At 41.5% G+C, this 15,211-nt stretch overlaps 1 protein-coding gene across 3 annotated transcripts in view; it reads right to left on the reverse strand.

Moving 5' to 3' along the window:
- Positions 1-1,662: 1,662 nt before the first annotated feature.
- Positions 1,663-15,211, reverse strand: part of IQCK (IQ motif containing K) — a 95,468-nt gene continuing 81,919 nt past the window's right edge. For 2 of the 3 annotated variants that reach the window (XM_084641818.1, XM_084641819.1), the window contains exon 9: positions 2,730-2,868. In XM_084641818.1, coding sequence (XP_084497944.1) covers positions 2,768-2,868 — 101 coding nt within the window. In that variant the 3' untranslated portion in view covers positions 2,730-2,767. Of the gene's footprint in view, positions 2,869-15,211 lie in introns of all 3 variants that reach the window. The other variant, XM_084641817.1, reaches the window with a different exon arrangement.

Raw genomic sequence — 15,211 nt, forward strand, 5'->3', positions numbered from 1 at the left:
GGGGAGGGAAGGGGGAATATCCCAGAATAGCTTCAGTCAGAGTTGGCAACCCTAAATTAGGCTTTGTCTACCAAGTTTTGTTGACGAAATTTATGTCGACACCCAAAAGTCGACAAAACAAAAATCACCAAAGGGTGTTCACACTTGCTCCCTCTGTCGACAGATCATGTCCACGTTCTGGGCACCATCATCGACAGCATAAGCAATGCACTGTGGGTATTTTGTGGGACGGTGGAGCTGATTACCATAGCCACCTCAGCGAACTCTGCAAGCTGAGGCATGTCAAAGCAGAGCAGCAGTCTCTCCTCCCCCTCTCCCTGCGACAGCAGTCTGTCTGCTGCTGTGCTCCTAGTGCAGGGCAGAACAGGAGTATTCCAATGATTTGCTCTTAGTTCCCCACAGGGAACAGCACACTTCCTGCAGCTTTGAAAGGGGAGGGGCACATGCCTGCAAGGCAGGAGATATCAAAACACTGAGCAGAGCAATCAGGGCAGGCATTGTGGGATACTGGCGGAAACCAGTTCTGCCGACAAAACAAACAGTAGTGTCTACACTGGCTCTTTGTCGACAATAAAGGGAGGGGAAAAGAAAAACGTCTCTTGTAGGGGTGGAAGCTTTGTGTCACCGAAACTGGGCGTTTTTTCCAACAAAAGTCTCATTGCAGTGTGTATGCTCTCACTGTTTTGTTGCCAAAGGCAGTTTTTGGTGACAAAACTTGGTAGTGTAGACAAAGCCTCAGTCCCATTGAGTGGTCATGTGAGTTAGGACTGTTCACATTAGTAATAGCATGCAGGATTGGGTCTTCAATTTGGAGTGGCAGAGGTGTGTTAACTGATTAGAAGAAGGAGTTTATTCATTTTCCAACTTCACACAACTAGAATAAGCAACTTATTTTTGCCATTTGATAGTCTAATGCCAAATGCTTCAAATAACGTGTGACTGAAGGCACCTTTGTGTTAATTTATTTTTATTAATGTAAACAAGTTGTTTACTTCTGCCTTTTAGAATGTAGAGCATCTGTGAGCAAAGTACTATGTAACTGTAAACACAAATCTTTCAGGATTGTTATAATTAGCTTTTATACTATAAAAGCTACTATGTTGTTCCTTTTAAAATTACTAATGGTTATTTTCTTCTGGCCTCTTACCTACACAGAAAAATGAAATCTGAAAACATTTTTAAAACTTTGTTACAGAAAACGTTTCTGTAAGAAGTGGCTTCTATTCAATGACTAGAAAGTAGTTCACAGCCATACATTAAGACCCAGTCCCAACTGCAGTGGGAGTTGAGGGTGCTTAGCACCTCCCAGAAGATGTATAGCACCTGATAGGATGGAGCCCTAAGTGCACACAGTTGTTTCTATAAATAAGGTAGATGTCAACTGTTGCAGAGCTCACTAGTTTGTATTTAGTATCAGACAGGAATCATGGCTGGCTATGTTTGAGTCTAACTAAAGGCTGTGCAAAAGGGAGCGCTGTAACTTTTATAATTAAAAAATTGGACTATTCTACCAGCTTACAAGATTACCCAGCAGGTGCTTTTTATTAACTGAGGAGAGCTAAGGCTCATTTTTGATAGATAATATATATTTATTAAATGTATTAATGTGTGTTTTATAACGTACCTTTTTTTTCCGCTGGTTGTTGCATACTGATATCTTAAATACACCTCTGAAGGATTTTCAAGACAATCAATGTGTACCATAATGACTGTATATAAGTATACAAAATTAAAAAGGTTGTAAAGCATGGGCAAATGTTTTATTTTCAAAATGCTGTTCTTAACAAAAAATAAAGGCATTACTATTTACTTACAAGATTTGTGATAACTTGGAGTTATAGTTTACCTTAATCTTTAAATACCCCGTAGCCTACTGATATTAGAGGTAGAATTAGTCTGTGGAGTATCCCACCAAGTTGGTGACATTAGGTGAAATGGTACCAGTATTAGTTTTGACTATACATCTTATCTGGCACCATTTAAGTCAATGAGATTTTTGTCAGACTTAAATTTGTCAACTCTGTGCATTGCTTTTCTATATGTGACATTTAATCAGGTGCAAAAGGCCCACCGATGACATATCCACCAGGGAAACGAAATGGATAGTGGGGCAAACTGTGAGGCCCTTACTCAGGGCCTGCATGCCCATTGCCTTGCACCTTCTGTAGTTACCTATACCTATGCAAAAATGGGTCTAAACTGCTACCATTTTGCTCTAATCATGTATTGTCATACTCTCTTGGCACAGACAAATGACAACACGAGGCCATCAGACTGTTTTTAGGGCTGAGCAACCCTAGCTCTTGCTGACTTCCGCTGGAGTTGTGGATGCACAGCATATCTGACAGTTTGGGCCCTTGGGGTAGATTCTTAGCTGGTGTAAATTATTATAGCTCCACTGAAGCCAAGGGAGCTATACCCATTTACAGCAGCTGAGAATCTGCCCTTTCATTTTACACCCAGATCTTGTATGGGCAGAACTGCCATTTATTTCAGTGGGAGTTTTCTATCTAGCTGGAAACTTTTGCCTGAGTGTTTAGGACTGGGCATGAAGCCTTTGGCCAAACTCAGCTCTTGTTTTAAGGGGGCACAGTTCCACTGACTTCATAGTGTTCACTTATGCCAGGGCTGTATTTTTGTCCCTGATGTGCTGAATGACTACAGAACCAGGTCCTTATGTGGCCCTTCTTGATGTACAACACTTCACATATTAAAGCAAGCATGTAACTCTAGGAGAATTTCCAAATCAGATAACCATACAAGAAACTCAGTCCATGAGCTCTGTATTTTGTGGTGTTGATGAAACAAACAAAATCGAAACTCCAGAACGATTTGGTATTGGTTCTTCTGAGTCTAATTTGCTTCCCACTGCAACCATATAAAAACAAAAAATTAAATGTTTAACTTTCTGCAACACACACAGGAACTGAAGTCATTTCTACGTTTCTGTTGTAAGCATACTGCCTGCCTCAAACGAGTAACGAAACAATCATTATTTTTAGAAATGCATAGCATCTTTTTCCCTGAAAAAAGTTCTGTCCTCAGATCCTCGTACACAATCCTCACTGACATTCATGGGCACTGTGCCTATGTAACTGAAGGCAGAATTTGTCTTCTAATTAGAAGTCATCAGGATTGTTCACTGGGAGTCAAAGGTGAAAGCAGTTGAGGGTATGTCTACACTGCAGTTAAAATAAAAACCTGTGGCTGTCCAGTGCCAGCTGACTCAAGCTTACAAGGCTTGGGCTAAGGGGCTGTTTAACCGTGGCATAGACATTTGGGCTCAGGTTGCAGCCTGGTCTCCAGGACCCTGTGAGTTGGGTGGGTGGGTCCCAACGCTGGCCTCAGCAAAAATGTCTGAATTAAACAGCCCCTTAGCCTGAACCCGGTAAGCCTGATTCAGCTGGCACGGGCCAGCCGCAGGTTTTTAATTGCAGTGTAGACATACTCTTGAGTTTCTTGACTTTGATGAATTTTTAAATAAAAGCTAATGACAGATCAAGCCTTCCAGCTCACCAAATTTATCTGTTGTTTTCAGTCACTAGGGCCAACAGCAAGGTCAATAAAGAATAGTTTCCTCTGTGTCACAGTACAAACAAGAATGTGATCCATGTGATATAGAACCGCCTGCCAAATTGGAGGGGGAAAAAAATAAATCAGCCAAACAACGAGCACAGAGTTGCTTGCTGCAGTAAACAAACAACCCCTCCCCCCACACACATAATAGTAAGAAGGTCCACCCTCTAGTGAAAGCTCCTTTTCAAAGCTCTAAGCGGTATAATGCAGATTATTGTAATATTTTTCTCTGAGACAAGCAATCAGCCAAGTTCTGTGATATCCAATGTTCTATATTGTGCTGTTCTTAAAGAAAACTTAACAGACTTACTATTTAACTTTTTATACTATCTATTGCCTGTACTTCAGAAGGGGGCTGCAGAGGTCAGCTCTTCCAGACAGAGGACAGTTATGTTGGAAAGCCAGTATGCATGAAAGGGAAGTTAACTAAGATTCAGGTCCAGTATAGCTTAACTACGCCAGTGAGAGGTGCAAATAAAAAACCCAACCTCTTGCTTGTACAGATAGGTCTGGGCACAATGGGTCCATGTTCTAATTTAAACTTCCTGACTAAGTTTCCCCAGCCTGGAAGATCTCAGCTTGTGGGCAAACATAGCAGAAAACTTTTGGAGGTGAGGAAACTCAGCACTTGGTAGTGTTAAACTCAAAAATAAGTTTTCTAAGAAACCCAAATATGGCTGAGATTGCAAGGTATGCCACAGGACCCACAATGGAAAAGACAGTGTTGGTACATGTGCAATGCCTGGTTGGTACAAGACCTCCTTTTGATACTAAATCACTTGGCTTAGTGGATGTTAAGTAGAAAAATTAAACTACTTAAAAATGTATTCCAAGTTACTATGATGAATGTAACAGTTTTGCACCATGTATGGAATATTCACTAATGGACAGCTAGTTTGTTTAATATTCCCAGAATACTATGAGGTTACTTTTTACAAGTGTTTCCGAAGACTCTGAACCTTACACATATTGTTCAACATTAAAGTGAAACAGGCATTTTAGAGGTGCCCAGTGTTCTATCATAGACCATGTTGTTTAGGCATAACATTTTCAAAGCTCATCACACTAAAATACACAGCACAGGCTGTCAACCTGAATTTGGATTTCAAAGAGTTATTTCAATAGCTTCAGACATTCTCTTGCCTCTAAGATGGGCAAAAAAGGAAGCTTTCCTTGGGTTTCAGATGTATGGGAAGATCGGGAAAAATCTCTCTTCACTGGAAACTTAATTTGGAAAAATATATTTTTCAGGCAGTTAGTCCTCAAACTGCACTAACAGCAATTAATATTTTGAAAATACTAGGCCAGCTCCTTGGCTGGTGTAAATCACCATAGCGCTCTTGTAGAGCAAGTGGAGTGGAGCAACGACGATTCACACTAGCTGAGGATCCAGCCCATTGTGCCCAGACAACCAAGATATTTAAAGGGAATACATCATGTGAACATGAACTGCTTACAAGCATACTAATCATGTGCGGGATCCTGCTCCTACAGAAGTCAATGGGAGGCTTGCCATTCAGTGGGAGCATGTTTAGCCCCCTTATAGGTTTTCTAGCTTTTTTACAAATTGTTTTAAAAACAAATTGTACTTCAGTTGTACAGTCCATTTGGTCCATCTGCTTCACTCTGTAATGATGCTGGAAAGCATTCACAGCAGGGTGACCAGATGGCCTATTTTAAAAGGGACAGTCCCGTATTTAAGCTCTCCTGCAGGTATCCCGACTTTTTCTTTAAAACATGCAAATTGTCCCGTATTTTCTATCTTATTGTCAGCACTATTGGTGGGTCCTGCTGCTGGCCAGATCCCTGCTCGCCAGCTGCCCTCCCCACAGCGGTGAGTAGTGGGGTCCAGTGGCTGACAATGGGGGGTGGATGTTCAAGGCCGGTGGCGGGGCAAAGATGCAGCATGCAGGGCTGGCCGCTCCTACTGCTAGTCCATCAGTGCAGCCCCTGCTGCATGCCTGCTTTCAGCCAGCAGGGCCCCCCCATCTGATTTCCGGCCAGCACTGGCTGTGCGCTGCAAGCTGCAGTGGCTGGTGTGTGTGAGCAGGTCACACACACCATGCGTCACATCTGTTGCTTACCCATCAGCCCTTTATGTGCTCCCAGGGCTGGCTGCTCCCCTCTCACTGTCCTCTCCCAGCTTTGCCCCTTTACCCCTCCTGCCCCATTGTGCCTCTATATCCCCCCCAACAGGGCGTGTCTTCTTCCTTCCCCCACTGCCTCTGGTTGGGCAGGCACCCTGGGAAAGCCCAAGACTCTCCAGCTCAGGGTGCTGGCCAGGAGGAGCTGAGACCTGCATGTGCCAAAGCCCTGCACTGGTGGGGGAGGAGGAAGCGATTTCCTGCCTGTGAATGCCCTGAATGTGCAGGCTCCACAGCAGCCCCCGGGGCATAGGCTTAGCACCATCTTCACCCTCCACCCTGGGTCCCGCCCCAGGGAACGCAGGGCTGCTCTGTCCCCTAGGCACCCTCCCCTGCTGAGCCACCTCTTTGGCCAGGCTGCTGTTGAAGCCCCTGCAGTCAGGTTCCCTGGGCCCTGGTGCACAACACATCCTTAGGGCTTAACCCCTTCCTGCCCACACTTTAGTGGGCGGGGGGACAGGACAGAAGGCAGCTGGCAGGGCCGGCTTTACAGTTTTAGCTGCCCCAAGCAGTGAAAAAAACTGCCACCGCAGACGGCAAAAGGGAGAAGCTGCGGCCGGCGGGACAGAGGAGCCGTCGCCGAATTGCCGCCACGGCAGAAACTCTGCTGCCCCTTTCTAACTGCTGCCCCAAGCGCCAGCTTGGAACGCTGGTGCCTCGAGCCGGCCCTGGAAGCGGGGTTATGTCAGCAGCCAGCAATAGCCTAGAAGTGTTGACACTGGAGGCAGGAAAGAGCAAGCTGCTTACCTCGGGTGGGACGCGGACTCAAATAGGCCTGCAAAAAACAGCTTGGTCATCCCTCCCCCTGCGGCTGGAAGCAGCTCCCATCCCTTCCCTCACGCCCAGTGTGTGTGTCAACCCTCCCGGTGTGAACCCTAAAGTCTTAAAGATAAGAAGGTAAATAAAAAGAATCCTGCTATGCAGTATTTCTTTTTAACAGAGGCTTAGTCAACTTGATGTTAATTTGAACGTTCGTACTGCATAGTTCTGATTGATTGCCATTGAACTCACTTGAAAACGTAATTTTATCAGGTGTCCTGTATTCAGCATAGGAAAATATGGGCACCCTAGTTCACAGACATAACTGCAATTCTATTGTGTTGGAGAGACCAGGTTGCTCACTGGAGAGGTTTTTTGGGGGGAATTTCAGGGGAGGGAAGGGGGAAGTTCTGGACATATTTCCCCAGGGTAAATTGCAAGAGAATGCCAGTTCTGTAGTGGCTATGATGGCTGTGCACAGATGTCACTCATTATGTCTGGAAAAACAAAAGGAATGAGAAAATGGAGTTGCCCAGCTCTGGTTCAGACAGGCAATTAAAAAAATTAAATATATATTGCAAAAGTCTGAGGTACCACCCACAAAGCCGACCCTGCATGGAACGGGCAGATTCTGCTCCAACTAAAGGCAGTAACACAACTCCAAAAGGCTTCAGTGCCACAGGTGGTGTGAAAGTCAGCCTCAGAAAGGAACAGCAGCTAGTTTAAGAAATGTAGTTACATCAACACTGTTGAAATCTTACTTCTGTTACACAATGTTGCAACTTACGGTTTTTATCCTGAATCTCATGATATTTGGTGCTTTTCTTAAACATCAACTCCTAAAGACAGGGATCCTCTTTTTTGTTCTGTGTTTGTACATAATGGTTTCCTAGTCCCTGACTGGGGCTACCATAATACAAATAATAAATAATAATGAGACTCTTAGGTTTTTTTTTTTTAAAGTAAGTTTCTAGCCTTCATGGTTGAAAAGGAGAGCTTGAAAATGTGACATGAATGTAATCTAAAGGCTCAGACTCCAGAGGACAAATAAAATCTCAAATCTTAAAAATAAAATCTCATAATTAAGACAATCTCAATTTTTTAAGGCTTGACTCATGATTTTTGAGTGTTTGGGGTTGGTAGCATTGGTATAATACCTCTCAATATTACTCCCATTTTTTCAGGGTTTCATATCTTCCATATTTCAAAATCACATTTGTTACACAGTTTTAAATTGTTATGCCATTTTAGAGTTGTCAGTACTGGATTTCTATCCTTCTACTGATTAATAAAGGCCCATATTTTAAAATATACATCAGAACCTCTTTAATCCCCATGGTACTAAGGCATTTTGTAATTCATGCAATCCTGCTCCACCAGTAATGGAAGTCAATTAGGAATTCTGCAGTTGACTTGGATGGGAGCAGGAGCAGGCTTTGAATGAGCAGGTTTAGCACTACTTGGTACTGAGCTACATAAAAAACATGGTTATGTATAAGTGTGGCTACTGTTGTGTTCTTAGAACTGTGGGTCATTTTACATACTGTACCACCTATGTGCTGCAATACTTACACACAGATGGCAAGGGAAGGACTGACTTTGAATTTGTTAGGTGCCCACTGAAACATGTAAAGCCAAAGGGGGAAATTCAAAGCACTCAGTGGAGTTTTGTAGCTGCAAAACTCACAACTGCATGCTTACAACTTCAGGATAATAGTAACATTTGTGCCCTATTTAGTTATGCATTAAGTACATACATCTTTACCACTTATATGAGACAAAGGAGGTCATTTTTTATGGGCAATCCTAGCACACAAATTCCGAGTCAAGACTGAAATGTTCTGATTGAAGATTTGGTTGTTTCAGCAAAACAACGAACAACTACTTCATACACTGCTTCACACACTTCACTAGCGTTAGACAATATCCTAGGAATACAAAAGGTTTGCGCACCCATACCGTTGTGTTTTTTTTTAAAATCATAGGGAATAGGAGAATTACAGTTAGCAACTGAAACATTTGAAAGTGATAATGAAAAATGCCACAGATTTGACAGACTGTGGAACAATAAGACTATAAGGAAATTAAGTCCCATTAAAGAAAAGCTATTTTGTCTAGCTTATTAGCAGGGGCTTAGTATAAAATATATATAGAACGGAATATCATCCTAGCATGCCAGTGAAATGCCAAAGCAGCCTGAACATGAAATTGGAGTTGCTAGCAGTCATGCTGGAACAAGACTTGGTTTTTAAAGAGACAGTGACTTTTTAAATGTTTATTTTTTAGCTCCTTGATCTTAGAAGTCTCCAGCTAGACTACTACTGGTAAAACCTTTCACTTCAAGAGATTCTCAACCAACAGTGACAGGAAACTGATATTGTGAAGGAAACATTTTATAAGCCAGAAGTTGGGCCCACAGATATGCCACTTATTTATGAATCCAAAGCAGCACCTCCTGTTGAGCACTCCAAAGGTGATGATCCAACACAACATAAACACAACACAACATGTAAAAGGAGTAGCAGGATTGTAAAGTGCTTATACTTTGGCTTAAAGACTGTTTAGTCTTATATCTATGCATACAGAGCTCTCCCGTCTGCATAAAACCACCTCCACAAGTGGAAAAAGCTATGTCGGATGGAGATTTTCTCATGCCAACATAGCACTGTGCTGATGAGGGCTCATGTTGCTGAGGGGGGTGTTTTTTTCACACCTGAGCGACATAAATGATGCTGACACAGTCTGTAGTGTGGAGACATAGAAACTGGTTTAGGCTAACTGACCAACAATGCTAGATGCTGAGTACCCTCAGTGGCCAGTGACAGCAGTGGGAGTGGAGGGTACTTGGCACCTCACAGGACTCCACACACCATTTGCACTGACATTCTCAAGATAGAATCATTATTTAAAAGCAGTTTTCAGCCCTGTCTGCTTTAAGGCAACTAGATTTACTCATGATTTTTCTGGAATTCCATTCCATTCATATGCATCACACTTGCCCTGGGCCTTCATTCCTTTAAGCGACACAAACAATTCAAGGGAAATTGACTTCTCCACCTAGGATCAAGCCTACAACTATTTAAGGGACCCAGATCTGATACATAGATACAGAGACAAACACAGACACACCCTACTATAGAAACTAGCTGACAGTGGAGGTGGAATGGCTGAAAATTTTGAGATATATGAATTAGCTGGCTAGTGTTCTCCACTGATGTTGCCTGAAAAAAACCAGTAAAATATGAGGCATACAGCAGATTTTTTCAGGTTTTCTTAAGACAATTTCTCTAAACCATGCACCTTTCCCTCAATTCTCAGTAACTTTGGAGTCACTTTTCCATGTGGAGCACTGAGTTTCTCTTAATCTTTTTTAATGTGTGCATTTCAGAGATTATTTTAGGAGAGGGACCATTGATTTTAGATTTGGCATCTAACAAAAACAGCAGGAACATTCTTCCAACATACTCTCCAAAATGCAAGTATCTGTACAATTCAAAGTCTATAAGCAGCAACACATCCATAAAAATGTTGGAAGAAAAGGACCAGATGAACATCTTAAAGTGAGAGAGAATGGAACAAATCGAAGCATGCATAATGATGAGACTGTAACAAATCCTAATCACATCCTATTATCCTCTCACAGAGGAATCTGTGACCTGAGATCAGCACTCCATATTGCCCAGAAAGAAACCCACAGCAAGAGAATAGATTTGTTTCTGGAAAACTAACATAAGCCTAAACAGGTAGGATGAAAATCTAGTCACTATGGCAAAGAAGAGTCTGGACAGAGAGAAGAAAAATCCAGAACAAAGACAGTCAGAGCACCTGAGCAATACAGATGGGTTGTGTCTATATAATGGGGAAGGAAAAACAGGAGAGAGTCTGGAAATGGAGGGGAGGTGAAAAGGGAGGGATGCAGGCCAACAAGGGAGAGCTGGACAGAATTGGAAAGGGCGAGGAGAGGTGCTACTACAATAAATGGTGCAGAGGGGTGAAGGGGAGACTTCTGCAACTGGAGAGAATGGAAGGGAGCCAACTTGGGCAGAAAACAGGAGTGTCCCTTTACCAAGTCTGCTGATGAGGTTTCACAGAAACTGCATTTACACCTATGAGACAACCATACTGCAGAAATTTCTACTACATAGAAAATATGCCAGACCCTCTCCAGTCCCTATTTATACTCTCAGGCACAAGACACATGAGCAGGCACAAGACACATGAGCAGGCACAAGCATCACCCACTGCTCATTAACCATAGTGCAAAATGTGGGCCCTAGCACCAAGTGGAATTTAGCAGCTAACAATATGTATTCTCTGTAATGTACCATGCACATCACTGCTACTCTATAAATAACATGGCAAAGCTCTACAGTAGTTTGTAGCCTGTCGAAGCATGAGCAGTACCAAAGCTCTGCATTTGATAATCACTACATTACCCCTTCTTCCCACCCACATTTTACATCCTGCCAAACACATTAAGAAGAGTTCTGGAAATGCACATTGGAATATTCCAAATATTTACGGAATCAAAAGGAAATATTTGATTTTGTGTTTTTTTTAATTGGTTTACATTTTGTAAAACACAATTCAGTGTTGTAAAACCATTTACTGTTTGTGGTGTCCAGGAAAGTACTGAAGGTTGGGTTTTTTTAATTGATGATTTGCACTGTTTTGCTTCCTTATCATTTATGAAGGTGGCCATAAAGGGTGGTGCTGGGAGTTTTATTTTATTTTCCTGCTTGTTTTTTAACTGTTAAAATATCAAGTCTGGTTTTCTTGCAGGCTTTGTTGGAGGTATTAAATAGGTATTGTGAGCCCTCCCACCTTAACCGCAGAGGCAGGGGTGTTCAGCCTTTTCCCCAAGCGTTTATACACGTTGGAGTGGGGTTAACAACCAAGAACTAAAACAAAACCTCGAAATGATCAAAAAAAATCTTTCCCTCTCAACTGTTCCTCTTGTAGCTTCATCATGTTGCAGTTTCACTAGTTCTCTGGTCACTGGTCTTCCAGAGAAAACAGATGTGAAAAACGAGAACACTCCCCCGCCACCAGCACCCTCTCCCCACCTTTTTTTTTAATTGTATTTATTTCAGCCTTCTCTCTGCATCACAAAAAAGGCACAAGCTCTTTTTTCCCTTTGCAGGTCAACATTAAGAAGACATCAAGGAACACTGTCTTGCCAAGGTTGCAGAATGACACGTAGCCTCGAGCAAAGACATTGGGGGGAAAATAGAATGTTTGTATCTGAAAGCTACTTTGTGTATTTAGTAGTTGCAATATTACCCAGACTCTATACAACTCTGGGGATCACATGTCTAGCTGTCATCTATCTAAACTATCACTTTTAATTTTTTCAGCCATGACTAATGTAAACTTGCAAGGGTTTTAGCTTTCCGAAGACATCTGACTCAGGGGTGTGGACCGACACAGCAGACTCCACGTCAGGAGTCTTATGACTTTTAACACATTCTCAGCTGTTACGGCCAAAATTAAACTTTCTAAGCATCTCAAGCATTTTGAATTAGCTTGATGTAAACACCACATACACAGCTATCAACACTGCTTTGTTCTTGGATTATTCTTTAGTGTCAAAAAGGTTTGTAAGGCTTTTTTGGTTTAATGTAAAAGCTTGCGAATTTTGCTTATTTTTTCATTGCAAACAATTGTTTTTATGAAGCCCATTTTAAACAATTATGAATATAGAGCTTTTGTTTTAGGAAAAGTTTAGAAATCAGATTATCCGTAAATACTGTATCTTAAAAATTAAGGGTCATCCAGGCTCTTTCTTTTGCCAATGCAGGACTGTTATCTACAGTACATTTTAATGTATTCAGTCTAGTTAAAAGTGTCCCAAACTCTGCCGCCCTTCCACTATTCCCCAGTGTAATGATCCAATCCTGCAAACATGGTGTAAATGGCTCCATTAATGCTGATCGATTTAGGCACATGTATAAGCTCATATTCCTACTTATGTACAGCTTTTGGAGTCTGGGAGTTTTTTCAGCATACATTATTTTCCCTTTCCTAATTTCACTGATTTCTCTTACCTTCCCCCCCCATGTACCACACTCAACAAACCTTCTCTATCCTTTGTATTTACACCCTTCAAATATGTGCAGATGTATGTCCTCCTTACTTGTCTTAGCATCTGCAGATATATTTCATTTTGCAAATCTCTCCTCATGATTCAGTGCAGCTGCACCAGAGCGGTGTAAAGAGTGACTGTAATTTCTCTGGTCTGTGACATAATGCAGATTCAAATTACATTGATCTTTGCTGTTGCCACATCCTGGTGCAAACATCTAATTTGCTGCCTATCACCCCAAACTAGGGTTCATTCAGGTTAGCTACTTTCAATGTTTCTCCCTTTCCTGGAATATCTGTAGTCCTAGTCTCCCAACACCAGCAAATGGTGTAGCTTGCATTTTCCCAATAATTTCATTTTATTATTTTCTGCCCAAGTTTCTAACCTCCCTAGGGCCCTTTGTATTATTTGTCTGTTCCCATTGGTGTTTGCAGTTCATGCCAATTTAATATCACCTGTGCATTTCATTGCTGTGCTATTAACTACATCTTCCAGATCATTAATGAATTAAGATCACAATCACCCGTCCCTGAAGTACCATGAGAGAGATGGTAAACTGCAGCGTATCCTATTCTGTTTCCTGATAGTTGCCTTAAGACATTTCATTTAAAATATCTCAATACAGAAGAGTAACAAGGCAGAAGAAAGCAAGTATTTCTGGTGATATTAATGCAGTTGCACTCTCCAAAGAAATATACACATGAAACCAAATTGCACATAAAGGAACATTCTGTTCTGTGTCTTGAAAGCAGAAAGTTACCTGCTGTGCAGGTTGCTTTATCACACATTGAGAACCTTCATCATGTAAAGTTATCTCACACAGATAACATATTTGATTAATTTGTTTTAGCTGCTGGTTCAAAAATGTTCACAGATGAAATAAATATATCATTTCTTCTAACTTTTTTCCCACAAGAAAAATGCTTTTTTGTGATACTTTACAAAACAAGGAGAGGAGGAAAGAAAGAGAGCGAGTGGAAAAACAAGAAAGATGCAAACCTCTACACCTGGTACAGAGAACCAGTTGTTTTTCCAAAAGCACACCAGCACAAAGAGAACCAGCGTAACAGACAAGAATGTCAGCATGGTATATTGCATATGCCAGTGATGAATAAAGGCTTCAGACATTTCCAAAAATAAAGACCAAATGTCTTTAAAATCCTTACACTGCACAACACATACTTGTTTGTTTCCAATTTTGCTTACAGCTATGCTTACTGTCACAGCTATGCTTCTCCTTCTTAGTACATTGCTCAGGTTTTATGAGGCTCAGGATCAGCTTGTTCCTAGCTCTGGCATATATGTTCCCCTCTTGTACACTTAAGGAACCTTAATCTCTTGGACCTTCCTGCATAGGTGCCAGCCCCAGCTGCTGTCACTGCGCTCCCAACCTCTTCCCCTGCACCAGCCAGTGGAACTCAAACGGGTACAGAGCACCACCGCAATGAAGATCTGTGCTTTAAAAATACAATCTGGTCTTCAACCCAATCTCAGGACCTGTATGAAAGAACATTATCCCTTGGGAATATAAAACATGACAGGAGCTAAGAGCACTTACCAGGTAGAAAACAGGAAGATGCAGCAAACCATAGCCAGTTCTAAAATGGCTATCTTATGGCTACAGCTTTTTAGCTCTGGCATAATGGAAAGGGCTAGCCCCATGAAGGCATGCTGGGAAAGAAAGGAAATCACAAAGGATGATGCTGTCTCTGTGTCACATCCTGCCAGTTTTAATCACTGATAACATGAAAGCAGCTATAGATTTAATACACTTGTTTAACGAGGCTCCAATTAAAAGAATTTTAGCTATCTGAGTAATGAAGTCAGTGGGGGACAATATTTTCAAATGAAGCAGAAGCCCAGCTGCTGCTGTCCCATCCTCTCAGGAGACTTTTATGTTCTGCTAAATAGAAAGTAAGCAAAAATCTCTCCAAAACACGTCTCCAAACTTCAGGGGTGTTGAAGCTAAAGTTGGTTAGTAAAGGGCTTTTTCCTTTGAAAATTTTCACCATTTTTTTTCATTTTATATTGAATCATTTCTTTGAAATTTTTGGGGTTGTCATTCCAAAATTTAAAAAAACTGAAATATTTTTGGGTTTTTGAGAAACCAAATTTTTTCACAAAAACAGATATGGAAAAATGTTGACTAGTTCTAATCTAACTTCAAATCCTACCCCTGATTCACCCTCAAGACTCAAACTCGTATCCTAGTCTACTCCTAATCCAGACCTGAATGCAACTCTGTGGCCCCTCTAATTTGTTATTATTTGTATTACTGTAGGACCTAGAGACAGGGTGCTATTGGGCTAGGTGTTGTACAAAATTAAAGTATTTACAGTAATTTTCATTAACAAGATGACATTTTGTTCTCCAGAAGGAACTATCAGGTTGTCCTCTTGACCACTAGGGAAGTTCTCTATACCCAGCATTTTAGAAGGAAAATAGTGTCTCAAAATTAAAGACCAACTGAAGTTTATTCAAGTCCCTACCTTGGATTGTGAGGGCACTCTAGCATGAAAGTACAGCATACACCTGTCAGGATAATACTCAGTACAGAGAAACACCACTCTATTTTCTACAGTCACTTTCATGCCATGTTTTCATACTAACTGCATCCCAAAACACTTTGCAGAGTTAAACAACAGAA

Source organism: Lepidochelys olivacea (genome assembly GCF_965140295.1).
Source record: "Lepidochelys olivacea isolate rLepOli2 genome assembly, chromosome: 10".
In the NCBI taxonomy this organism is placed as follows: Eukaryota; Metazoa; Chordata; order Testudines; family Cheloniidae; genus Lepidochelys; species Lepidochelys olivacea.